The sequence below is a fragment of the Pipra filicauda genome, unplaced genomic scaffold (genome assembly GCF_003945595.2).
Source record: "Pipra filicauda isolate LSUMZ 115617 unplaced genomic scaffold, ASM394559v2 scaffold236_size1216567_pilon, whole genome shotgun sequence".
NCBI lineage: Eukaryota > Metazoa > Chordata > Aves > Passeriformes > Pipridae > Pipra > Pipra filicauda.
This window is the reverse complement of record NW_024104350.1, coordinates 701,248-727,503: the sequence shown is the minus strand read 5'-3', so window position 1 is coordinate 727,503 and position 26,256 is coordinate 701,248. Positions and strand designations below refer to the sequence as shown.

At 52.2% G+C, this 26,256-nt stretch overlaps 5 protein-coding genes across 5 annotated transcripts; 1 reads left to right on the top strand and 4 right to left on the bottom strand.

The window, feature by feature from the left end:
* Positions 1–322: 322 nt before the first annotated feature.
* Positions 323–1,035, top strand: TOMM5 (translocase of outer mitochondrial membrane 5). The gene is made up of 2 exons (XM_027723332.2): positions 323–497; positions 612–1,035. The coding sequence occupies exons 1-2, from the start codon at positions 377–379 to the stop codon at positions 644–646; spliced, it is 156 nt and encodes a 51-aa protein (XP_027579133.1). The 5' UTR covers positions 323–376; the 3' UTR covers positions 647–1,035.
* Positions 1,036–3,696: 2,661 nt separating this feature from the next.
* Positions 3,697–5,774, bottom strand: EMC4 (ER membrane protein complex subunit 4). Its single transcript, XM_039381704.1, has 6 exons — positions 5,769–5,774; positions 5,359–5,510; positions 5,178–5,277; positions 4,596–4,749; positions 3,922–4,082; positions 3,697–3,770 (listed from the first exon to the last, which is right to left on the bottom strand). Exons 1-6 carry the CDS (start codon positions 5,772–5,774, stop codon positions 3,735–3,737), a joined length of 609 nt encoding a protein of 202 aa, XP_039237638.1. The 3' UTR covers positions 3,697–3,734.
* A 549-nt stretch (positions 5,775–6,323) lies between these two features.
* Positions 6,324–8,307, bottom strand: EXOSC5 (exosome component 5). Its single transcript, XM_027723331.2, has 6 exons — positions 8,196–8,307; positions 7,788–7,901; positions 6,964–7,085; positions 6,724–6,864; positions 6,563–6,652; positions 6,324–6,482 (listed from the first exon to the last, which is right to left on the bottom strand). The coding sequence occupies exons 1-6, from the start codon at positions 8,299–8,301 to the stop codon at positions 6,390–6,392; spliced, it is 666 nt and encodes a 221-aa protein (XP_027579132.2). The 5' UTR covers positions 8,302–8,307; the 3' UTR covers positions 6,324–6,389.
* Positions 8,308–9,507: 1,200 nt separating this feature from the next.
* Positions 9,508–11,026, bottom strand: LOC120323331. Its single transcript, XM_039381689.1, has 2 exons — positions 10,858–11,026; positions 9,508–10,708 (listed from the first exon to the last, which is right to left on the bottom strand). The coding sequence occupies exon 2, from the start codon at positions 10,588–10,590 to the stop codon at positions 9,523–9,525; it is 1,068 nt and encodes a 355-aa protein (XP_039237623.1). The 5' UTR covers positions 10,591–10,708; positions 10,858–11,026; the 3' UTR covers positions 9,508–9,522.
* Positions 11,027–13,057: 2,031 nt separating this feature from the next.
* Positions 13,058–26,242, bottom strand: RAD17 (RAD17 checkpoint clamp loader component). The gene is made up of 16 exons (XM_027723313.2): positions 25,964–26,242; positions 23,589–23,855; positions 22,849–22,932; positions 22,083–22,239; positions 21,479–21,615; positions 20,347–20,399; positions 20,128–20,253; positions 19,973–20,042; positions 19,278–19,389; positions 17,989–18,183; positions 17,498–17,583; positions 17,060–17,206; positions 16,459–16,605; positions 15,592–15,712; positions 14,696–14,753; positions 13,058–13,423 (listed from the first exon to the last, which is right to left on the bottom strand). Exons 1-16 carry the CDS (start codon positions 25,994–25,996, stop codon positions 13,171–13,173), a joined length of 2,046 nt encoding a protein of 681 aa, XP_027579114.2. The 5' UTR covers positions 25,997–26,242; the 3' UTR covers positions 13,058–13,170.
* Positions 26,243–26,256: the final 14 nt, after the last annotated feature.

Here is a 26,256-nt window from a genome sequence, read left to right as displayed (position 1 = left end):
TTCCATGGAGGTGGCAGAGCCCGGAACAGCTGCTCAGGGAGGGTGTGGAGTCTCCCTGTCTGGAGACACTCCAGACCCACCTGGACACGTTCCTATGTCACCTGCTCCAGCCTTTCCCCAGGCTTGAAGGTTACAAAGATCAACCACCGAAGCAGCTCCTTTCCTAAGGAGACGTTTCCATAGTCCAGGTTTCCCAGCCCCGGGCGCTCCGGGATCCCCCCGGGGTCGGGATCCCCCCCGGGGTCGGGATCCCCCCCGCCCGGCTCCACGTGGTGCGGGCCGGGCGGAAGCGGCGTCACCACTCTCCGTGCGCACGCGCGGCCGCCCCGGTCACGTGTTGCCGGGGCGCGTGGCCGTGCCGGGATTTGGGATCGGGATGTTCCGCATCGAGGGGCTCGGGCCCAAAATGGACCCGGAGGAGCTGCGGCGGAAGATGCGCCGGGACGTGCTCTCCTCCGTCCGCAACTTCCTCATCTATGTCGCGCTGCTGCGGATCAGTGAGTGACCCGGATGGGACCGGGATGTCCCCGCGCCCCCGGGGTGTCCCGGCTCCGGGATGTCCCCGCGCCCCCTCCTGATCCGGGCTGTGTCCCGTCTGTTTCCCTCCCCAGCGCCGTTCATCCTGAAGAAGCTGGACAGTATCTGATCCCGCGGACCCGGCCCCGCAGCTGCTCCCCCCGGGCCAGAGGCGGTGCCGGAGGGACACGGACAGCCCGGAATTCCCAGGATGTCCCGTCCAGCACGCGCAGCCGCGCAGTCCGAGGAGGGGAAGGTGCCTGTTGTCCCTGCGGGTGAATCCCGGGCGCAGAGGGGGCCCTCCTGTGATCCAGCAGCGCTTCGTGCCGAACGTTCCCCGTGCAGTGCGAGCAAAGCCCGTCCCCATCCCGCGGGACGTGTCCCGTGCTGGCAGGGACACAGCTCCGGGACCGGCTGTGCTGTGTCTGCCCCCCGCACCCCGTCCTGTGTCACACCCAGTCCCCGCCGAGTCCAGCCCAGAGCACTTTGTTTCAAATAAACGGGAGAGCAGTTGTGTCACGGGCCCTGGTCACGCTGGGTTTACAATAACCATCAGGCACTGAAATACCGCGGGGGGTGGTGTGGGATTATATCCCTGGCTGCGCCTGGAGTTCACCCACTCCTCCTTTGATCCACCCTGTGCGGAGGGAGGGCAGAGGAGGAGCAAGAGTGTCCAGGTGGGTCCAGGTGGGGCAGAGCAATCCAAGGGGGAAGGGCAGCCTGGCCTGTGACAGCTCCCCCTGGCACCAGAACCTCGGGGGTCTGTCCCTCGGGTCACAGTCCTCAGTGCCTGTCCCCAGTGGGTGTTGGAAGGGCAGTTCAGGCTTGGAAACAGGGTGTCCATTTGGGAGTGTAACCAAGTCACTTGGTCACTTCCCACCTGGAGCCTTGAGTGCCCACTGCACCCAGGGGAGTAGCCACCCGTGAGTGGCTCTGGATTCCAGTGGGAATGAAATCAGGGGTGTTCTTGAGCTCAGGTTGTGCTGTAGGTGCCTATTCTGGGGTGACCTGATGGCTGCTGAACCCAGGAGGAAGAGGCTTTTCTCTCTCTTGGCTCTTAGTAGTGGAATTTTCTGTCTGCTCTGGCCCAGGGACCTCTATCCCATGGTCCAGGTCCTGGTGCTGGGGACAGTCCTGACTCTATCAGACTCTGCTGGACTTGGTGTGAGCCTATTCCAGGCTGGCTCCAGGGAGAAGATGGAGAACAAAGGTGTTCCCACATCCAGCATGTGACCCTGTCCACATGGGATCTCCAGGCAGTCTCAGAGCAGCTGCTGCCGTGCCTTGGCATTTTCTGAAATTATGTTGCCATCACAATTCCTGTGCTCCCAGCACTAGCCAGACATCTCTTCACTAATTCTTCCCACTTTCACCTCAAGTTTGGGTGTTCTGCTCCTACAGGCCATTGGGTTTGCTGATGGGGGGCTCTTTCCATGGTGGGCTCTGTCATTCCCAGGGGCTGTCACGTTGTCCCCCCCAGCAACTCTGTGATTCCTCCACTCCTATGCTCAACACAAGGAGCTCCAAGGGAAGGGGTGTGGACCTTCCCAAAACTTAAGGGAACACGGAATGTACAGGGGGAAGGAGCCCCTTGTCCTGCCATTACTGTGTGGTGTCCTGAGTGAGATGTGGTTGGGCCGAGCAGCCTCTGCACCTGGGAAGACACAGAAAGCACAGGAGCAGTGGTTGGACATGAGCCCAGGTGTGCAAGAGGCCAGTGGCCCCTGGACTGTCCCAGCCATGGGGTGTCACAGCCCCAGGACAGTGCCCGTCCCTGTGCTGGCACTGCTGAGGCCCCTCATGTCCCATGTCCAGGTCTGGGCTCCTCAGACAGGAAGGACATTGAGGGGCTGGAGCGTGTCCAGGGAAGGGAACGGAGCTGGGGAAAGGTCTGGAGCAGCAGGAGGGGCTGAGGGAGCTGGGGGGGCTCAGCCTGGAGAAAAGGAGGCTCAGGGAGGACCTTCTCACTCTCTGCAACTCCCTGACAGGAGGGGGGAGCTGGGGGGGGGGTTGGGCTCTGCTCCCAGGGCACAAGGGACAGGAGGAGAGGGAACGGCCTCCAGCTGTGCCAGGGGAGGCTCAGGTTGGACATCAGGAGGAATTTCTCCCTGGAAAGGGTGGTCAGGCTTTGGCAGGGGCTGCCCAGGGAAGTTTGGAGTCCCCAGCCCTGGAGGTGTCCCAGGAAGGCCTGACTGTGGCACTCAGTGCTCTGGGCTGGGGGACAAGGTGGGCATCGGGCAGAGGGGGGACTCAATCTTGGGGGTCTTTTCAACCCAAATGACTCTGTGAGGAGGTGAGGCCATAGGGGAAGGAGCCCCCACCCCACCTCAGGCCCCCCAGCACGGCTGTGGTGTCACAGGGGAGACTGGGATTTACTAGGATTGGACTCTGGGCCCTACAGAATTACCATGGAGTCCTGGATCGTAGTCGCAGCCCGGGAGAGGGCACTGGGCCATACTGGAAGGTCTGGGCTCTACTGGGAGCAATAGTGGAAGAAATTATTGCAAAAATGGGGAAAAATGCATGAAAAAACAAGGGAAAGGGGGGAAAATGGGGCACAAAGGGGTAAGAACCTGGAAGAAAACCAGGGAAATTGGGGCAGAGTAATGTGGTGAAATGGGGTAGAAAACAGCAGTGTGCTGCCCTGGCTCCCCCACCACCATTGCTGTATGGATCCAGTGCTTCCAGTATAGCACCAGTGCTGCCAGTAAAATGCCAGTCTGAACCACAGCTTTTCAGGTAGGATCCCAGCATGGCCTCTACACTCCCAGTGTGGACCCAGCACTGCCAGTACAACACCAGCACAACCTACACTTAAACCAAGATCCTGATATGATCCCCAGTGTCCCCAGTACAGAGCCACCCTCGGGCTGCCATTCTCCCAGTATGATCCCAGTATGGGCTACAAGGCCTCAAGTACACTTCCAGGGTTCCCAGTATGGCCCCAGACATGGGGACATGGGGCTCCAAGTACAGTTCCAGTGCACTCTCAGTACAGTCCCAAGGTTCCCAGGGCACTCTCAGCACAGACTCTAGAGCTCCCTCAATGCATTCATGGTGCTCCCAGTGTGGTCCCCAGCACTGCCATTACAGCCCTGCAAACACTTTTTGCTTTGCCCCATCCCAGTGCCTCATTGGGCACCTCAAACCCTCTGAATTCCCCCCAAAAACAACATCACATCCTGCCATCATCTTTATTGGTGAGTGGGCGTGGGAGGTCACAGGATCAGGCCCCCACCAGTGAACTCCATTCGCTGCCGAGAGAAGGGAGAGAGGAAGGGGGTGAGTGGGGGGACCCCAGAATCCCTGGGGGGCCCAGGACCCCTTTCCCTGGGGGATCCCCAGGACCCCTGCTCTCCCACGGGGACCCCCAGGCCCCCCACCCCCAGGGGACCCCGTGCCCACCTGCGGGGGGGTGACGAAGGCCAGCCAGTCAGAGGGGCGGGTGGGCAGCAGCCCCATGGCCTGGCACTTGTAGAGGGCCAGTGCCAGCCCCAGCCCGTTGCCCACCAGGAACACAAGCCCCTGCAGTGCCCGCCGGCTCGAGCTCTCCAGGGCCTTCAGGGCTGGGGGGACAGAGGGGGTCAGGGGGGGTTTGTCAGGGACCCCCAGGCTGCTGAACTGGCATGGGGGGTTACTGGGGGCTGTGAGGGGTGGGCAGCTGCTGGGGGAGTGCTGGGGGGGTGGGTGGGACTGACATGGGGGTGACTGTGGGGGGGCTGTGGAGGACACTCAGGGGACCATGGGGACACCCAGGGGTCAGGGGGGGCTGTGGGAGACACCTGGGGGGCTGGGGAGGACATCCGAGACTGTGGGTGTCTGTGTGGACACCCAGGGGCACACACCTATGGGGGACACCTGGGGGGCTCTGGGGACACCTGTGGGTGTCAGTGTGAAGCCCCAGGGGTCCATGGTGTCTGTGTGGACCCCCAGGGATGTCTGTGTGGTGGCTTTGGGGACTCCCAGGGGCCAGGGGTGTCTGTGTGCCCCCAACGGCCCCATGGTGTCCATGGGTGTCTGTGTGTCTATCTGTGTGTCCTTCCAGGGCCCGTCACCCCCACCATGAGGGCTGTACTCACTGGCAGACAGGGACATGAGGGCCTGGAGCGGGCGCCAGCCCATCATGCAGACCATCATGGCCGGGAAGATGGAGATGGTGTTCCCAGCCATGTACATGATGAACAGGTTCATGGGGATCTGCTTCAGCGGTGCCAGCGCCACATCCCAGCAGCGCTGCAACGACAGGGAGGAGGGGGAGCTGGGGCACTCACAGTGACACTACCTCGGGGAGTGGGGGGACACCAGGGACCAACCCCCTTGGGTGTGAGGAGACCCAGGGCAGGGACCATCCCCCACGGGGACGTGGGATTTGGGGCACCGAGGGAACCACCCCCATGGAGGGCTGGAGTGTGGAGGGACACAGAGAGACCCCCTCCCACGGGGAAGCCGGGATACTGGGGGAGCTGGGGTAGGGACCACCCTCCATGGGAAATCTGGGGGGGACCCGGGCAGAGACCACTCCCATGGGACAGGGAGCACCCCCCGTGAGGGCCCCGGGGAGTGGGGACACAGAGGGGCCACTCTCCGGGAAGGGCGGGATTGGGGGGGCCCCCGGAGCCGGGACGCCCTGCAGGAGGTCCCAAGGGCTCCCCCCGTCCCACCTTCTCCATGAGGATCTTGTCGCTCTCGTGGACGCCGCCCTCCCCCAGCTGCCGGTCGGCGAACCCGAGCGGGCCGCGGCCCTCGGCGGCGCCGCGGGGCCTGCGGGCACAGGGCGGGGCTGAGTGGGGGTGCCGGCACCCAGACTCCCCCGCGTCCCCCTCGCGTCCCCTCGTCCCTCACCGGCCCCCCGGGGCCGCCCCCAGGTCCAGCGACCACTTGAAGCGGCGCCCCCGCACCGCCGCCGCCGCCGCCGCCATGGCCACAGTCACGTGTGCGGCCACGTGCGGCGTCACGTGTGCGGCCACGTGGGGCACCCCCGGGGGTTCACCCCTCTTTCGTGTTTTTCATCCCAAAGTTCCACCGCAGCTTCTTTGGATCTACTGGGTTTTAATTTTGGTTTCTTTGGGTTTTTTTTTAGTGGGCCTTTCTCATGGGTTTATTTTTTATTATTTTTTTTTCTAAGCGGAGCGTTGGCACGCCCTCATTGCAACGCCGTTTGACATCATTTCCCACTCCACGTTACACCCCGTTATGGGCCCCATTGGTAACACTTACTGCATCCCACATCCCTCACTGTCTCTTCTCACTACCGCCATATCCCCCCACTGATCCTCCACCGTCATACTTATTACGCTCAAAACTCCCCGTTATTGCACCTCCAATCCCCCTACTCCACCCCGTTATCATCCTCACCCCAAAATTCCACATTTCGCCCCCACCCCCCGCGCAGTGAGACGCTCCAGCTCCCCCCGCCCCGCGGCGCGTGATTTCCCAAACACGTGATTCCTCCCGACCGCTCTATTGGCCGCGGCAGCGCAAGCCCCGCCCAGGAAGGATCGATCCGTCCCTCCGCGGCGCCGCCATTATGAGAAGGTCAAGGCCTGGCAACGGACACAACGCACCCAGCGGCACCCCCATGTTGGGTGTCCCGGCTCTGAGCGGTACCGGCGCCGCCTGTTCCTGTCCCAGCACAAGACGTGTCCCAGCCATGTCCCGTGTGGGCCCCATTTTGGGGGCTGTGTCAGGACAGGCGTTCCCAGGCACGTCCCACTCTCGGGGGCTCAGGACATGTGTCCTGGGCACGTCCCTGTGTGCCCCCCACTCTGGGGGGCCCCTGTGGCACAGGATGGAGTCGAGAGGCACAGTAGATACAGAAAGGTCCTTTACTGAGCGTGGGGTCCGGGCCGGCCCGGCCACCCGCAAGGTCCCAGTCAGGACTTGGAGTACCTGCGGCGCAGGGAGTCGCGGTAGAACTGGAAGATGGTGTCTGCGGCGCGCTGGGCTGTGACCAGGCACTGCTGCATCTGAGGGGGAACAGGGGCGGGATGGGGGCCAGGCTCCCCCTGAGGGGCTCCCACGCCCCCAAACCCCCAAGGTCCCTCACCTCCTCCACGGAGCAGCTGCCCTTGGTGGTGGCCATCAGCACCTTCCTCTCCCTGCTGTCGATGGCGAAGGTGAGCACGGCACGGGCCTCCTGTGGGACCAGGGGGTCAGGGGAGCTCAGGGGGCACACACAGGGCCGGGCACCCCCCTCCCGGGGCTCACCTGCTCCTGCCGCGCCGTGGGGTCAAGGGCGATGGTGCCGTCGGGGCCGAGTGCGCAGGTGACGCCACAGAAGAGGGAGGAGAGGGGCAGCCCCGCGTCCAGCAGCCCCATGCAGGCGGCGTTCAGGCAGCACGACAGCAGCTGGGGGTCACAGTCAAGGGACACAGCGCAGCTCCGGCCCCCCAACCCCAAACCCACCACTCTGAGCTGTTCCCCCAAACCCTCCCCGCCAAAGGATACCGATCCAGCATCGCTGAGCACCTGCAGCACCAGGGTGATGGCCGTGCGCGGGTGCAGCACGCCCAGCACCACGGCCTCGCACGTCTGGCGCAGCTGCTGCTCCCGGCTCCGCTCTAGCACCCCTGCAAACCAAAGCATGCACGTGCCCCTGAGAAAGGCTGTTGTCTGATGATCAGTCTGTGCTTTCTAGCCTCCAGAACGGAGATTAAACCCACGGATCAGAGAGCAGCCAACGAGCTCTGAGTGATGTCGAGGTGATGGAAACACAAATTCCTGGTTGGTGGAACTGCCTTGTTAAGGTTTAGAGCTTGACACGTCTCAGTGATCTCAGCCCTGGGGGAGGGTATCACAGCTTGGGAGGAAGGATTTCCACTGGCAGTGGGCACAGGGAATGCAGAATTTATGGCCCGGCATCCGGCAGAACCCCCAAGATAAGAAAGGAACTAATAAAGACAATTTAGCACCTGGGCTGAAGCAGCTCCCACTGGATTCAGGGTGATTCCAGCAGGGGCAGGCTGTGACCACCAACCCAAGAAACACCCCGACCCAAAGGAAGAGAAACACTGAGCATGACCAACTAGCACGAGAAGCGAGAGAGTCATTAACCAACAGAATAGTAATTAACAAGAGAACTATGTAACCTATAGCCGATGAACATTAATGCCTTTGTTTGCTAAAATGTATAACACTGTATAAACAGTAACAAGTTCCAAAGTTCGTAGTGCTATATTTGCGGATTAGCTGCCCAGCAAACTGTAAATAAAGAGCTGTAAATAACTCCAACACCTCGGTTCCCTGTTTTGGGGGAGGGCCGGGGGTCCCACCTGGCAGCCCCACCTTGGGGCGCAGCAGCACCTCCAGCGCCGCCCGGTCCGGCAGCTCCTTGCTGAGCTTCGCCTCAGCGGGGCCGTAGAGCCCGGCCAGGACTGAGGTGTCACCTGCGGACAGGGAGGGTGGGATGGAAGGGAAGGGATGGGGAGAGATGGGATGGGGAGGGGAGTCCCCAAGGAGAGCCGCGGAGGGCTGGGAAGGGCACGTGGGGAAACCCAGGAAGAGGAGCCCCGGGGAGCGGAGTCCCCAGAGCCTGCAGGACGGGCAGCCCCGGGAAAGGGGGGAAGACCCTGCGGGAAGAGCTGGGAAGGGGAAAAGGGGACCCCGGGAATGTGGCCCCACAGATCCCCCAGGAAGGAGAGCCCCGGGAGGGGTAGCCCCGGTGGTTCGGCCCCACAGACCCTGCAGGAAGGCGGCCGAGCCGTCGGGCCGCGAGAGCAGCCCCTGCTCGCAGGAGAAGGGCCGCAGGCGGCACTGCCCACCCGGCTCCGCCACCGTCTCCATCATCTCCTCTTCCCCCTCCTCTTCCTCCGCACCTTCCGCTTCCGGGCCGCGGGCCAGTAGCCAATCAGCGCCTGCTGTCGCGACTGGGCCCCGCCCCCGCGGCATCGCGAGGGCGTTCGGGTCGTGCCTGGAGCCGGGGCTGGGCCGGGCGGGAAGGGCGGGACCGGATCCCTGTCCCCCCTCACACCGGAGCCAGCCCGGACCCGGGGGACGCGGGGGGAGGAACACCCGGCCCGGCCAGAGAGAGCCGCGAGCAGCACCCGAACCGCACCCTGGCGGGGCAAACCACGACGGCGGCGGGTGCTGCTCTGCTGCTCTCCGTCATCTGCGGAAAATCCTCCTGGGAGCCTCGGTCGTGGTCCCACAGACAAGCCGAGGGTCCTGCCGGCTGCCCCGGCCGCGCTGGGACCCTGGGCTGGGGGAGGGGGACTGGGGAGACCCCCCGAGGGCTGCGGGGCAAGAAGGGGCTGGACACGGGGACATCGCTGAGCCCACAGAACGCGGGAATCTGCCACTGGCATCACCTGTTACCCTCCGCTTTTATGTGAACATGTGGCACCCCCCGGGCAATAACAAGGTGATTCCTGGGGATATGGAGCCCACTGGCAGCAGCAGGATCTACCCCCCCCCATCCTCGGTGGCCTGGATGGGCTAAAGGACAGTGCCAAACCTCCCTCTCCCTCCTGCAGCTGCTCCTCTTCAACCCCGTGATCCATCTGGGGATCCAGCCCCCAAGCCCTTCCCAACCCAAACTTTCTCCCACTGTCAGCCTGTGCCTGCCTTTTTCCCTGTCCCAATCCACATCCCACATGTGGGCAGCTGCCCAGACCATCCTTAAACCCCACACCCAGGCAGAGGCTGCTTCATCCTGAGGGGGAGCTGAGGACATCAGCCTTGGGCCTTTGGGTTTCTCTGCCCTCCTGGGGGCTCCTGCACCATTCCCAGGTCCCTGCTTGGAAAGAACTGATGACTTGCCATAGTGGAAATGAAGATATGTCAGCAATGGATTGACTTAAGGGATCTGAAAGGGGATGGGAAGCTCAGCTGGCAAAATGAGACACAAGAATCTTTCTGCCCACGAGAGCTTTGGCATCACCATGGCTCCACTCAGGATTTCCCTGGGAGGTGGTGTCGGGGCACTGGGGGTGTGGGAGCCTCAAAAACAGGAAAAGGACCTCAGGAGAAGGGGGAGGAAGCAGCACTCAGAGACTGTGTCAAGGAAATTTATTTCCTTCTCTTTTTCCTCCTCCTGGGCCGCAGGGAACCGTGGCGGTCACGGGCCCTCCTCTTTCGGGGGTGCCGGTGCTGCCGGTGCTCATGGCCCCTGTCCTGGTCGGGAGTGGAGGGACCTGGAGCCTCTGTGGGCTCCTGGGCCACATCCTGGGGCTGCTCCTGCTCAGCAGGGACGGGCACACATGGGGGGTGGCTGGGACTCCCAGGGGGGGCCTCTGATGTGCTGAGCTGGTCCTCTGGGCCTGACCCCACGGGGTCACAAGTGTCGGCCTGGCTGGGCCTGGGGGTACCCCCTGGGCTGTGGGTGGGGGTGCCCCCCGGGCTGGCAGTGGGGGTCCCCCCTGGTGAGGAGGAGCGGCTGGAGCTGGACACGGAGCTCCCGCCCCGGTCCCTGGCAGGTTGGGAGCAGTGTAGCTGCCAGGCCTCGCCACACTGGCTCAGGGTGACATGGACCAGTCCGTGCACCAGCGGGGCCGTGTATTCCCCCAGGTAGTTCTGCAGTATCTGGGCCAGCGCGTCCCTGTCGGGGCCGTAGATGCAGAGGGCGGAGAGGGCGATGCTCTCCACCTCGCGGGCCTCCCACCAGCGCGGGCCGTGGATCGCCTCCAGGCTGTGCCGCAGCCACGGCCGCACCGGGTCCAGCAGATGCTCCTGCCCGTGCAGCAGCTCCGCCCAGAGCTCGGCCGGGAGCGCCCGCGTGGGGCCGGCCGGGGCCGGGGGGCTCCGGGGGCAGCGGGGCCAGGGGCAGGTCTCGACCAGGCGGAACTGAGCCCTCCGCGCCCCCGGCGAGCGCCCCGGCGGGCTGAGGATGCACTGCAGGAAATCGGCGTCGCCGAGCACGGAGAAGCGGGCGGCGATGACGGGGCTGCGGCAGCGGGGGCAGGCGGGGTCCGCGGCCGTGCCCCGCAGGAGGCAGCCCAGGCAGAACGCGTGTCCGCAGGGCACGGCCAGGCTGTCGCAGCTCACGCGGTGACACACCGGGCAGTTCCACTCGGTCTGCGTGGCCCGGCTCGCCCGCCGCGGCGGGTCGGGCAGCGCCCGGGACGGGGCGGGGCCCATCGCGGGCACCGGGGCCGGGCCGGGCCGGGCCGGGCCGAGCCGGGCGGCTGCACTTAACGGTCCTGAAGGGCTCTTCCGACCCTGGCGATTCTGTGGCGCTTCCCAAGGGTGTCGGGCACTGCACGGTGGAACGGGACCATGGTCAGAGGCTGTCCCGGGGTGGGGAGGACGCAATGCCCAGGCCCCTCCAGGACACCCTCCCCACTCTCCGAGCCCAGCGCACACCCCATGCACAGACACCCGCGAGGAGTTTCCCCACAGCCTCACCTTCCCTGCTGCAAACAGCCGCAGTGCCCGGCTGCCCAAACCAGACAGGGCTGAGCAAACACAGGGAATGGCCCCGGAGGGGTCACCGAGCTGCCAGGGGAGCCCCCGAGGCACCACCAGCCCCGGGAGAAGCCTCGCTCAACCCTCCAGACTTCGCAGTCTCACTCTGGAGTCCAGGCTCAAGCCACAGTGTCCCGGGCTCTGCGGGGCCCAAACACAGTCGGGGAGGGGGGTGACATCACAACACCTCCCCCGGTGGGGTCACGACGGGCCGCTTGGGATGTCACCTTCTGCCAGCAGGTGATGTCACAACGCGACATCCCCCTCCCACCCCGGGCACGTGGAATCGGGAGGAAAAAAAAGGAAATACTGTTTCCTGTGTTTAACTTCTACATTTCTGTGCTGCTCTCCATCACCCACATCCATGTCCGTGTTCCTGTCCCCGCTCTCCCGGGACGCAGAGCTCGGTAGGAGCTGCCAGCACCGAGGGCAGCACATCCTCTGCACCAAACCCCCCCAGCCGCACCCGGACACTGAGTGCGGGGTGGGCTCCAGAGCGAGCCGCAGGGGCTCCCCAAAGGCTGCCATGGCTGTTCAAATGCTCTGACCACACCAAGAGGGCCCACGTATCTGTCCTTTGTGGGATGCTCCTAAATCACCCCTATCCAAAGGACAGACCTTCTTTTCCCTACCACGTAATTGGGACACTGCTGAGGAACCGAAATGGACCCTGGAGAGAGGTAAGAGGGTGGGCTGCAGCACTGACGTTCCCAGCACTGCCCTCTGCCTCACCTGGAGCTGAGGGGATGGTAACTGGGCACTGCTTTGACGGGGCACTCACCAGCACAGCAAGAAATTGGGGCTTCAAAGAGAATAATGCTCTCTTTGTGGGTGTGGTGTTTTCATGTGAAACATGTTTTATGTAATTACTGTGTAGTCACACAGCCCAGTCTCTGCCATTACAGGGTGTAATTTGCTAGGTGAGGACTGAATTTGGCCCTACCAAGGGCAAGGCCAATGGGAAACAGCTGATGTGAAAGTAACTGTTAATACCTGGCACTACAGTAAGGAAAACTGAAAAGACACAACGAAGGAGCTTGGGCTGTGCCTGCAAAACAAAAGACAGTATTTCCTGCCTTATTGTCATTTGCACTGAAGGCACCCAGAAACAGCCCATCCAAAGCACCCTAGAGAGGAAGAAAAGTGCTGATGGGCATCAACAACCAAAGACATTTTGACTTTGCAGCAATAAGCTGCAACAGAATTTTAGAACTAGGAGGGAAATTTCTCTCTTCGAAATTAAACAACAGCTGTAGATGGAAAGACTACACCTGTCCCTTAGGAGATGACAAATCCAGACTCTTTAATAGCATTGACCCAAGGTCTGGGTGGATAAACACGTGTCTTCTCTTACTAAACTCTGGCTGTGAGCTATACAGAAATGCAAACGTGCACCACACAAAGGAATTTGGTTACACTTTTTTCCTCACTCCTGTGGTGGATAGTGATACTCCTGTGGTATCCCTATCCCCAGCACTGTACCATGTGTCACTTACCAAACACAAAATCAAGTGCAACCTAAGGAGAAAAACTGCACTTTATACACTTTAAACTTCCTAGAGAGAACAACTTCAGCTTGATTGTTGCATTTTCCCCTCCATAAGTTATGAAAATATCTTTCAACAAGGAATCCAAAATAAGCTATGGTACAACATATAAACTTACTTATAAAGACATAAAAATCTGAGTCAGAGTACTAAACAGTATTAATACAGTAGGATTTTTCTTTACATTATCCGTATGGGACATCAAACTTTTTCTGTGTACATTTCAGCCTCTTATTTCATGAAGGTACAAACTTCCAAATAGCAGGTTCATTTCAAGGTAAGAATTTGAACAAAACCTTCAAATGCTGACAACTTATGGCACGTGTACTCAGGAAACACAGTGTACAATTGCAAGGTAAATTAAAATGTGCGAAAACTAAAAATAACTTAAGACTGACACTGCTGATCTACAGTCTCTTTCAGATTGATTTCAGTCATTTATTACTCTCTTTTTATAGACGATTTTGTGGCTCAGGAGAGGCAGGAAATTGTGTGTGATTCAGTGTTCAGCTCAGGGCTGATCCTGCACAGCGAGGAGGAAGCTGAAGAGGGCTGTCGCGATGCTGAGACAGTTCAGACCTGGCTCCCAGCCTGGCTCCCAGCCCCGCTCTGTGGCTTAGGCAGCACTTTGGGGCAGACCACGCTCTCTTCAGCCGAGGCCTTTGCAGCACCTCGGCCAGGCAAGGCAGTGGGTGGGGTCTGGAGCTCAGTCACTGTCGAATTCCTCTATTGTCAGCTCCTCCTCCTCCATGATGGCCTGGGCTGCCACGGGTTGGGGCTGGCTGCCAGGCAGGTCACTGCCACTGCACTGGCTGGAGGGCAGCAGGAGTCCTTCGGGATCACTGGGATCACTCTCTCCCGTCCTGCTGTTCCCCGGCTCCGCATCGGTACCATCACCCTCCCCACGGAACAGCTCCGGGGTCCCGGGGTCCTTGTCACTGAGAGCGTCCAGCTTTAACCTGTGAAATCATCAGTGCAGCACTGCATGACCACACACAGACAGCTGCTGTCTCACGGGAGCTCACACAGGAAAGACTGTCTGTCCTCAGATACAACCTTACTCCCACTGAAACTGCTGCACTGAGTTATTTTAAGGGCTGGTTAGTAACACAATTTAAATTATGTTCAATTAGGATTAATGAAGGAAGCAAACACCTGTATTTCTCCATACTCCCTTTCCAGCAGACTGAGCAAATGGGAAAGGATGACAAGTGAAGTTATCCTTCAGATCAGACTTTCAGTGACACACACCCAACTTATTAATGCAGACACAAACAGTCATCAGTATCCAAAGGTACGGTGCAATGACACTAAATGCCATAAGGAAGTTACAATTAATTTAAGAAGTTACACTGTCACTCAGATGAGGGGGATTACAAAGAAATACATTGCTTAGGGACAGTCTCCTTCCTTAATTTTAATACAATTTAATACAATTGTCAGGGAAGAGGGTGGTTCCTGGAAATACAGCTTGGAAACTCATTGTTAAACTCAGCAGCAGCACCAGTGACAAGCAGGAGATGCTTTGTCAGGTGCCTGAACAAACTCTGTCCTGGTAGGAGATGACAGAGTTTGTCTCACTCCAGCTGTGATCTGGATTCTTTACCAGAAACAGACCAATTAAAACTCTTAAATTTCAGAGATGTCAAAGCCATACAAACCTAACTGAGGCTCTACCACAGTAAATGATGTCTATGATTCAGAGGGCTCACGAGAGTCTCAACACAACATCTTGTGCCACATCACCTCACGAGCCCTACACAATCTGTAAGGAGGGCACATTAAATAAATAAACTCATTAAAATATTTTGTATTTCTACTGCTTCAAAGGAAGTTGGAACAATTCCCTGTTGTTCCTTCTTTCTTGCACCTCCAACACAAAGGTGAACACAGAATATTCTACCAAACTTCCAGATTATTGTTCTGTGTCATGACAAACAACAGGCAAGATGCACTGAACTCTTTGCATCAATTCACTTTTATTCTCACATAAATGTTTTTGATAGTAAAGGAAGTATTTTGTTCAGATCATGCACTGGAGAAACAGTGTCTAGGACAGGTCTAATACTTAATACAACAGAAAAGAAAGTTAAACAAGGATTAAAAGCAGGACTTCAGTAAATCACAGATGATTTACTGTGGAAGGGTTCTCTACAAAAGGGTTCTTCCCCTTAATATAGTAAAGTAATGAAGTCTTACTTTCTCTAAGTATAGACAGAATTTAACCTTACCTCCCAAAACGCCTTTTCAGTGGCAGCCTCCCCACGTCTTGGATAAAAGCGATCTGAGCTAAGAACAAAGAACCACCAGTGTCACAGTGGGCAGATCATAATTAACATACAATTAAACATACTGGAAAAGAAACAATTCATGTGTTAGTCAAGTATTCCTGCATACATTTGAAACATTTTAGATACCAAAACACTGCACATGCATATATGTAACTTTTTTCCCAAACTCCTACAGTTTACCACCATACTGACAGACTGCCTACACCCAAGACCTGACATCCATCCATTTCTATTTATGACGTAGAGTTATTATTCCACAGCCTACGAAATTAATTCATCCTGATGGCAAGGCCTTAGTTCATGAAGCTTTTTTTTAGAAACAATTAACGCAGCACAAGTGACCTAGCTGACTAAACAGTAATTTTTGAATTATGTGAATTATTTAAATTTTTCTGCATGAATGGTCTGCTATTGGATTACCTTGGATTTTACATTTTTTTATGCACTATAAACTCGAATTTTGTTTATCTGGGAAAGGCTTTTTAAAGCCTTTTAAGTCTGTTGATGTTACTGGAAAGATATCAGTAAGCAACGAAAATCCAGTTAATTTTGCACACTGGTTTCCAGAAGTCATCTTCTTCTCAATTCCTCCAGCAGATTTAAAATAAGCCCTAAATCTAGAGAGCAACTTAATTAGTAAGGTTTGATAATCCTACCAGAACAGCTTTAATTTTGGCTGTTACTAGAAGCACCTTTGGGTATCACCTCTATATATTTACCATATTTTTTTTTTTCTGAGGCAAAAGCATAGACAGTATTGACATTTTGGCTTACAAAATTTTTCAGTATGTTTCAAGTGCCAAAAAGAGTCTAAGATCAAGTTACACCCATCTTACCCTGGTTTCTCATTGGGTTTGCTAACATAGCAAGATAAGGCAGCAACTCTGTCTGAAGGCACTCAGGTGGTAAACAGAAGCTTGAGAACAGAGATTTGGCAGCAAGGCAATTTTCCTGATACTGTAAAAGTTGGGGAGGGGAGAGAAGAAACACAAGTAAAACCACCTGGTAGAACATGATTACCGTAGATATTCTGTACCAAAATACATAGACTTTCCTCCTGCCTACTAGATGACTACACACAAGCTACTGAAAAATGAGACTAGAAGAAAAGATAAGCAGTTAGAGTTAACATAGACCAATCATAAAAATGGTAAAATCCTTTGGTTTTGCCTTTTGCTGAGTATTAACACTTCCAGAAAATAGCTATCCTTTGATTACAGGATTCCCTGTCCATCCAGGCCAATACTTTTTGACACATAAAGCAAGAGAAGCATGAGTTCAAATATAAAAAATTGCCCAGACCTTTGGTATATCCTGAACAAGCTACTTCTGATAAACACATAAACTGTAAATTGTGAAACCTACATAACAGTTCAATGTGCAAAAAGCTCACACTCAGTCCTAGGAATACTTTTTTAGTATTTGAATGCTGATTGTGTCTCCACTAATGTAGGAAGGACTGAGACTCTCCCAGCAGCATGTCAACTTGGACACAGCAATCCTTTGTCAGAGGCCTCCAATTTATTTTTACATTAAAGGAGTGATACAAATTGCTCTTCAGGCAAGTGCTTTTTAGAAGCAGATGATATCAAAATAGGATATTTGACAAGTTTAGCATTGTGAGCAAATCTCATCTATACCATACTACTCAACAGTCATACCTTAGGTAAAACAAAAAGAAATAATAAAAATCAAGCATTTACCTTTCTATTGATAAAAAACCACTGGGGTTTATGCAAGGGTCGGAATCCCATCCCTCCCTGCTGGTGGGCAAAGGCCCTGGATGTGTTGGAATGGATCACCCCTCGGGTAGCCACAGAGGCACTGTAGTTTTCCATCACAAGACGTGTCTAAGAGAGAAATTGGGCACTGTGTGACCTCGAGGTGCCTCATTTGAACTGAAACACCCTCAGGAACTGCAGTGACACAACCTGCCCAGAATTTTACAGTTTAGATTACTGTGGAACTTTTATTCAAAGCAGCTGAACAAAAGAGCTGGTTCAATTCCTTCAGGGGAAAGGCTTATGGATGCCCACACATTTTTATCATGATTATGTTCTACTTAAAAATACTTTGTAGAACATTCTACAAACACTACAACCCACTATAATAAAATGCTGACAGAAGCTGGACAAAAAATGTGTTGCGTCTCTTCTGCAGCTGATGTATTTCAGCATTCATTAACAACTCACTGTCACCCGCACTAAGCCTGCAGCAAACATTCGTAAATGCAGTGAGATGTCACAAAGCTCAATGTCCAAGTGTTTAAAAACAAGTGTGTGCCTATAGAAAGATGACACTTACACTCCAGTTACTGCAAAGGACATCAGCAGCACTCAGATATTCACTGGCTCTCACCACGTCGTCTATATCAGAAAAAAAGTCCACATAGTTCTGGTGGAGGTATAAATTAAACATGGCTCCTGACATATGTGATTTTTCCACAATATCCTATTAGAAAGAAGAAAAGTTCAGGTTTTAGAGGTAGGTAAGGAAAAGCACCCTAGTTAAAGGTATGATACATGTAGATGTTCAGGGAGCTGGAACACAAGGTCTCAGCAGTGGTGTTCGGACACAAAGGGAGTTGGTTTGCCCCAGGGAAGGGGGACAGTGCTCCCTTCCAGATCAATTATTGTGTAACTTAGACTGAACAGACACACATTTTGATTAAACCATGTGATTGAGAATTTGCTTTGGTGTGTTTCCAACCCAAATGAACTCATGGAGTAACTGCAGGAGTACCTCAGGCTGAATGAGCAATGTGTCCCGATGGAATTCTGACAGGTGGGCAGGAAGCTGAGGGAATTCTGCCTCTGACACTGGTTCTCCTACAAAGGATTTCACAGTCTTTAGTCTTTTAGCATGAGAAACATTGTTAGCACCTGTCAGCTCTACAGCACCTAAATTACAACATTTCCAGCTCCCAAAAGATCCTGAAACAGGCACAGATCCTTAAGTATACAGTCAATGTTAGAGTCATCAACACATAGTTGGTTACATTAAGCTCCACGTATTAGTTTTCCCTCACCCCACTACTTCTCTTCAGTTGATTTTGGAGCTAATATTGTGAATTACTAGGAATTAGGGATCCCCTATTTAGCCGATTTCATGCCACTGTTATTGACCAAACATCCCCATCAGAGGCCACCCTAAGCCTTACTTTAGCAAATCAGGCTATCAGCAGCTGACACGCTTTACCCAGTCAAAGGGAGAATAAGTCAAAGTTTTCATACTTTTGCAATAAATTATTTTCCCCAGAGCATGGAAAAGAAAGATGGATGCATCTTTGCCACCAATGGCTTGTATCTCCTGGTCTTCTGTGGTATCACATTTACTTTTCTTTCTTTCTTTCGATACTGCAGCTTCCTCACATTTTATTGTGGAGCTCCTTTTCTTCCTCGACCAAAACTCCTTCTCCAAAGAGCAGTCTATCAATTAAAGCAAAAATAAAATCAAGAGAAAGTACCTGAATCCATAGAAGTTTTCTATTACACTGGTACTGCTAATGCTTTATATAAACCAATAATAGTAATAAAAAGAACAGAAAAGGTTACATAAATACAGGCATAAGGGAAAACTCCTTTATTAGGAAGACAATCCAGTCACCTAAATTAGCATCATTCATTGGCTTCATTCCACTTCTGTCCCTTAAGCCACAGCTGAGGTACCAACTACTTTTTCTGAATACCAAACAACTGTCTTTAAAAAAAGCATTCAGGTTTATTCCATCTAGTTCTGATGTCCCCCACTTGCCTTTGTTTAGAATTTCACCTTTACAAAGCATAAGTACAAATATATGTAAATTATGTTTCAGTTACATCCTCTTCACTTATTAATTTGTCTTATGTTTGCATTGTCTGTACGACATCCTCACTGAAATACAAGGTGGCAAAGAAAACCTTTCATTTAGGTGATTCTTCCAACAGCCTACTAATGTTTTACAACCTACGCAACGTTTTGAGCTTCTAGAAATAAACCCCTTATTCTACTGTAATTTAAGAAACTTGGAAATTTTCACCCACAATTTGATTTAGTGGCTAGTGAATGCTCCTTAGTGAGCTGAGAGAAATTATCTTTTAAGTATTTGTTTTTCTTTTCTCCCACAATTACCATGGATCCTTTTTACCCATACATCAATTTCTTAACAACTACTGACTCATAAAATGCTTACAGAATAAGCAGGATAAGAAATGTATGAAGGAGTCAATGAAAATATTGCTCTCAAATTAAGGTTGAGTCTTTATGACAGCAAACACAAATAGCAAAGATACCAAGAAGAAAAGAGGGTCTTTCACTAAATTAGGTCAGCACATGCATTGCTGCCGCGGTTTAGCCCCAGCCAGCCACTGAGCCCCACTCACTCACTCGCTCCCTCACACACCCTGGGTCTATTCCTGCTCCAGAAAAGTGTGTCAGAAATGCTGTGCACAGCTCACCCAGCCGTGCTGCAACACCAAACAGAACACATTTTCAGCAAAAATGGCCAAAACATTGTTAATTTAACAAAACCAAACTCTTTTACCTTTCCTTGAGGAAAACTGAAGGCTGTTTATTGCACTTCTTATGTCACCTGAACAACCTCTGCAAAGCAACTCCAGAGAAGCTCTATCAAGGGCATGATTTTTCTCTCTGTTCTACAAGGAAAAGCAACATTAAAAACAACAAAAAAGGCGGGAAAAGGCGTATTTGAATATGACTGCAGACGGACACCACAGACACAGGAGCATCCACCGTGTGCTCAAACCATGGAACGCTGCTCACTTTAAAACATTTAATCCATTGTTACACAGCCATGTTAAAGAGAAAAAGGCACAGAACTCTTTGCAAGGCGTCATTCAATAAGGTACTCAATTGTAATCAAAACAGTTCAGGAATAATACAGGGTTTAAGTTCAAGACCTCTTCTAGCCTTGCTGGATACAACAAACCAATGGAACGAATTCTATTCCTGTTATTTGTTTCATATATATAAATACTGTTATAAATTTTCAGAAGTAACTTTGTAGACTCAGCCCAAGGATCAACTGAAACTAATCTGAAAAACAAGCTTGTTCCTTGTTTTCTGTTGGGGCGAATGGTGAGGGTTTTTTTTTTGGGAGTGTGGGGCTCTATAAAAGATCAAACAAATACAGTAACAAAAATACCATATTTCAGATATAAAAGTGTGAAATCTTTTGGTCCTAACACTGCACAGAATCCAGCAGCTCTGACAACTTACCATCCCAGCTTCTGCTGCAGATATTCGATTGAGAACTTTCATCATATTTGTTGGTGCAACAGGCTTGAAACTGTTGAATGTCATTTAAAAAAAATCAATTAGTTTCTGACTTCTCTCTTATTTTAACCATGTTTTAATGAGAGAAAAGATCTTACCTAATAGTGGATATACAAAGCTCCTCTAGAATTTCTGTTGGGAACAGTAACCTCTGGTTGTTGTCTCCACTGAAGTTGTCAGAGATTATAAATATCAGGGGGCACCTACTTGTACGAACAAATCTCCTGAAGTGAAAAACAAGCAAGTGTTGTGAGGACAAAACCCCAGTTTGCTGCGAGTGGCCAAAGATAATAATTAAAAACTTATTTTGTGCCAACCTGAGAATGCCATGCAGACTGCTGGGGTCCCGGTAGAACAGGTTGGGAATGTCCTGCCCAAAAGAAAAAGCTGGTGACACTACATTCAGATGTGAATATTCCCTCCCACAGACATCAAGATTGTCATGGCACATCACATTGCTGCACATTGGTGATTCCTGGCTAGCTTCCTTGCAACCAAATTTGAATGCAGCCAACGCAGAAAAGAGCCAGAGAGAGGGGAAAGAACCCAAACCCAAAGCACAGTATGTCTTTCATTACAGAAAACAATTATCTAAAAATAAATCCTTTCTTTCTGTCTCTGCTTCCTAAGAAACAGCCCTGGGTGATCATGTTGCCTGCCAGACAGAGATTTACCCAGAGGACAAACACTCCAAACAGCTCTGCTGGGGAAGAGGGCACAATACACCATGTGAGGCGTGACAGGACCTACACAAGAAGGTGACATTATGAAGACAAGTCACACAAAACTCCTAAAATCTACAGTACCCAACTAGAATTTTTGCCGTTTTTGTCTTGGAAGTTTACAGACAACTTGACTATCAATTTCTAAAATTCCTTCCAGAAAAGGAAGAAAAGGTTAGAAATAAATTGTTATTGAAACACATTCCTGAGCAAGTACAAATAAAGTCTTGTCCCGTACCTGCCCAAAACCCCTTAGTCCACACCTCTGACCTAAATAACACCCCGTGAAGATCAGGGACCAAGTGCTAAATTGCAAATGTTTCTCATTGTGTTCATCCTCATCTGTCTCCCACACTCTCCTGCATCCTTAAGGGACAGGAATAATGGGATTTTTTCCCACTCTTCCTTTTTACACACATAGATACTTCTAGACAAATAATCAAACGTGGGAATGACTTTCAATGTTGTGTTGATCTCCTTTATGACACTGTTACTTATTGCTGTACTCAAATCAGACTCCAATTCCTGACTTTTGGTTATATGGTTCATCTACAAGTAGAACGTGATTCTCAACTGCTGTAGAGGCTCAAAGAGCAATAAAGACCTCATTTGCAGTAAAGCTGATGAACTTTGGGAAACACCAGTCCACCAGCTGAAGCTCGTGAGCATGTCAGTATTACAACATCAGGTACTGTTTCAACCCAAGATTTCACAAGTTTTCACTTACTTCAATAAGAATAAGCTTTTTATCACTTTCTGAGGACTCCCCAAGCATCTGAAGTTTGTTATACTTATTTGCTCTTAATAGAAAATCTTGAAAGAGAGCTGCTTGGGCCTGGCTCGGAAACATATGAAAATTGGAGTCTGAAAGAGAAAACTAATTAAAAATATGTATTCTATATTATACCAAGTAGAATAAAATACCCACAAGAACTAACACCCACCCACGCTGTTTTCTGACAGCACCACTGAAGAAGCCCTTTGGCAAACAAATACAAGAGAATTTTTAAAAGGTGTAATTCAAGTGAGGACCCCAATAAAGACATTTACCTGGTTTTATTTAGTTGGTTCAAGTGATATCCATGCTATTACAGAGCTCTCTGTACTGATCTGAATTGTCAGTTATTTTGGAGTTAACACTGTAAAAAACCTAAATCCCTTTCCAGATAAAAGCAACAGAAAAATTTTTATTATACACTAGGGAATGGATTTACACAGATGTGGATCTGATTTCATATGTGACAGACACAAAAGAAACAAAACCACAGCATATGAAAACCACAAAAGTAACTGGAACAGAAAAAATAAGAGAAAAAAACCAAAATACTTACCATGGTCAAACATGTTTCTTAACTCTTCCTTTGTAAAGTCTAAAGATACAGGATTGGTCCATTCTTGCACCTGAAGGCCAAGATCTTTGGCCAGAATTTGCAGAGTTGCAGTTTTTCCACAGCCAGGGGGACCAGTCAGCAACAAAACAGAGCCACCCTGACACAGAGGGACAGAAATAATCCCAAATGTGACTGATAAATAATGACAGTTGGCTGGAAATGAACATTGGTTGAATTTCCCCTGTATTTTCTCTGGCAATGATTCTCTTTCCCAGTGAAACCCAAGTCACATATTTTGTGTTGTTGATTTACCTGCTGAGTGTTCAGACAGAGAGAGCCAGGCCAGGACTCTGAGGGTCCTGTTCTGTTCCCAAAGCCCCTGGTTAGTTAGGCAACACTGGCAATTTATGCCTGTGTACAAGAACAGCTCCCATCCACCCAAACTAAAAACGTCCTAGTACACCAACCCTGTGCAACTGGACATTTGCCAAGAGACCTGAAAATTAACCTGAGGTTTCAAGCACACTGAAGAGTTGTGATTTATGACTGGATGCCAGAAAATAATATTTCTGACCAAAATCAGAGTCCACCTCTTACCAGCACAGGCCCAAAACAAAAGTACAAGCTCTAACCTATGTTCTTAACAGACTTCTTACAATGATACACAATCACCACCTCTCAGCTGAGGTTTTTCTCTGAACTTAGAATTGCATCCAGCTCATTTGTATGGTTGGATACCTCTGGCTGTTCACTTTAGCATGTTTACCTGCTTTGGTTGCCTCTGAAATATGTGCATTTTTAACCAGGCCTCAACTTCTTCAATTTTCTTCTTTTGCACAGCAAGGTCATTCTGAAACAAGGTTAAAATATGTGAAATCCATATATTCACCTCTTGGTTTCTAAAGATGAGATTCAAGGATAAAATACATGCTGACTGAAATATTAACAGACATGCTGGTGTCTGTTCCAGTTACATTTATGCTCTGCAGAGGCAAGTGCTACAGTTAAGGATGATCTGCTCAACCTGTTTCCTCCAACAACCTGTTTTCCATTGTTTGCAGTTGGGAAATAAGGAGCTGTTAATTATTCTCAAAGTAACAACACTACAATCTTGCCTATTGGTGTCATCATGCTTCATAGCTACTGCTGGAGCTGGTACCTTTTGCTCCTTTTACTCTACTATTGCACAGGCTTTTGTAACCTTTGCAAATCCCAGACAGCTGGGTTTTCCCAGTGCTTGGAGCAGATGGATGTGGCTGGAATTCAGTAACAGGTTCAGAAGTGGACAGGAAACAACATCTCATCAGCAGCTTTGCCTCCTCAGGAGGCCTGAGGGAAATTGTCTCCTACAGATAAAGAGCTCCTGGCAGTGAACAAACCAGACCAGCACCTTTTTGCTGTAGCAAAATAGGATATTCTGGGAGCCTGACCAACACAAATTATGGACAGAAGCACAGTATGTTACTATAATGTTACTACTACGTTAGAACTCAGAGTAAGTCCCACCTGAGTCTCAGGTTTGTATCTCTCCACCCATGGCAGCTCATCCTGGGACAGGCTCCAGCTCTGCCTGGACTTGCTACAGGGCAGATCCACCACAGAGGGCTTTGCCCTTTTCCTGGAAGGAGCCCTGGCTTTGCTGTTTTCTGGCACAGAACTTGGGTCCTTCTGCTGCTGCCTCCGGCGTCTCCCAGAGCTGCCTCTCAGGGCCTTCACAGCGACACTGGTGCTTCCAAAGGAATCATCGAAGGGGTGCTCCAGCCAGTCTGCCACCTGCAGAACACAAACACTGTGCCACTGAAGCAGCACCTCCTCCCTTTATCTGGCCACAGCTGTCCCTAGAAAATGGCAGCTTTTTATCCAGTGTACACTTCTCCATCCCTGGAAGTGTCCAAGGCCAGCTTGGACAGGGCTTGGAGCAACCTGGGACAGTGGAAGGTGTCCCTACCCATGGCAGGGGGTGGGACTGGATGGGCTTTAAGGCCCTTCAAACCCAAACCATTCTGGGATTCTGAGATTCTTCAGTATTAAAATAAAGCCTCCTCTCACATGTTGTGCTAAGAGTATTTTGCAGCAAATTGTCAAGAACAGAACAAGTAGAAAACTCCACAAACACACATCCAAACTAAAGAAGTAAAATTAAATCAGAGATAAGAATGAAGAAGCAGCATCAGATTACTCAGACTGTGTTTACATTAAGGTCATGTTCACATTGTCTCTGTGCAGTTTTCAGTATGAGGCACTTTTTTCCCCTCTTCTTTAACACTTACAATGCAGGCATTTGTGATTCAAAGTTGGAAGCAGATGGCAGAGAACAGCTATTGAGGCAGCACAATAAAATCAGAGATTGTTCCCTGTTTGCTGCATAGGGCAGCTTGGGCTGAGTTGTGACTGCACCAGAGCCTGTGACAGCAACGCAGAACCATTCAGCACTGAATTTTGGGTTTGAGGAGCTCCCAGCTGGAATAGGGGTGCAAACTTACGCTCCAAAGCACTTCTCAAAGGCCCCAAATACCATCACAGGGGTCACTGGCAGCCCCTCAGTGCAGGGCTGAGACAGGCTGGATGGCAACAGAGCCCCCAGTGAAAATGTGAGTGACAGAACAGACACAACATTCCCGAAAAGGGCCGGGAAACCACAGTTTACACATCTCATCGACCAACACAGCAGAGTGTCCGAGAGCCAGGGGTGCCAGGATGCTCTTCCTGGAATGGAGTAAAACAACTACAACAAGGCCCCGTTTGCAAAGTCCCCAGTGGGGAATGAAGAAGGGGGGTCACACTGCTTTTGGGTTGAACAAAGCTGAAACCAGCCTGACTCATCAATCCCAAAGGGAAACATCCTGAGAGGGAGGGGAAGATGTGGCAGAGCTGGGAAAATCCCCAGAGAAAGCAACAAACAAGTGACGCCGCTGAGAACTGCTCCAAAGCTGCTGAGCTGCACAGCCTGGACACACCTGACTGACAGTCCAGCACTGCATACGAGAAAAGCCCAGGCCCAAATTTTAAGGGCGGGATCTTGTGACATATCCCTTCTTGTGGGTATGCAGATTCCTCCCCAGAGTGGGGACACACTTCAAGGTCACTCCTCCAGGCTGAGCCAAAGAGATTTGGTCATTGGTCTTGGTGAGTGACATCATCTCTAATTAATAATTGGTTTTGCATTAATACAATTGCTTAAATATTCAGAATCACAGAATCATTAAGGTTGGAAAAGAGCTCTGAGATCATCGAGTCCACCCTTAGCTTCATGCTCACATTTCAACTCTTTATACATTCATATTCCAACTATTGCTTCCAAGTGCACAGTTATTACAGCTCCTATACTGTGTAGTGAATAATTGTGATCAAAATCTCTTTGTCCAATCATACTTATACAAATATATTTGATAATGGTTTGCTGCCCTCAATCCCGCGGGACAGAGTTGTACAGTGACACTTGTACAACACTTTAAACTTGAACCACTGACCGGGTCTGAGGCTGAGACTGGATCCAGCCGCCCCCAGGCTGCTCTGGGAGAAGGGGCTTGGGAAGCCAGGGGGTCTTGGGGCGGTTTGGGGGTCTCTTGGGGGTGTTGGGGGTCCTTTCTGCACCTCGCGACTCCGCGGGAGCTTCTCTGGTGAACTCTGTCTGAAGCTCCCGCCGTGCCCGTGACCCTCAGCACCCGGGAAACAACGTCTGCTGGGGCTACAAGAGGCCGTTATTCGCACAAAAGCCGTTTTTGGTGGAACTTGCATATTTACCCGCGACGCCCCGTGCGTTCCACACACACAGACACCGAACGTTACTCTCGGCACAAAATAACCCCGTGGCAAAGGAGAACCGCCAACGCCGAGCCCGGGCAGGAACCGCCTGAGCGAGAGCCCCGACCCGGACCCACCTCCGCCGGCCTTCCCGGGGCGCTGCCGGACATCCTGGGCCGGGGGGCACCGGGGGGCACCGGGGGGCGCCGGGGGAGCTCCTCCCCCCTGCCGGGCGGCGGCACTCGCGGAGTCTCGGTGCCCTCGGACTCTGGGGATCTCTCGGTGCCCCGGGTGGTTTCTCGGTGTCCCGGGAGGGTTTCTCGGTGCCCCGGGGGGGTCTCTCGGTGTTCTCGGGTGTGTCCGTCCCGTCCCCCCGGTGCCGGTGCCGTCACCCCTTGGCCCCGCGCGGTCCTTCCCCTCCGGCCGTCGC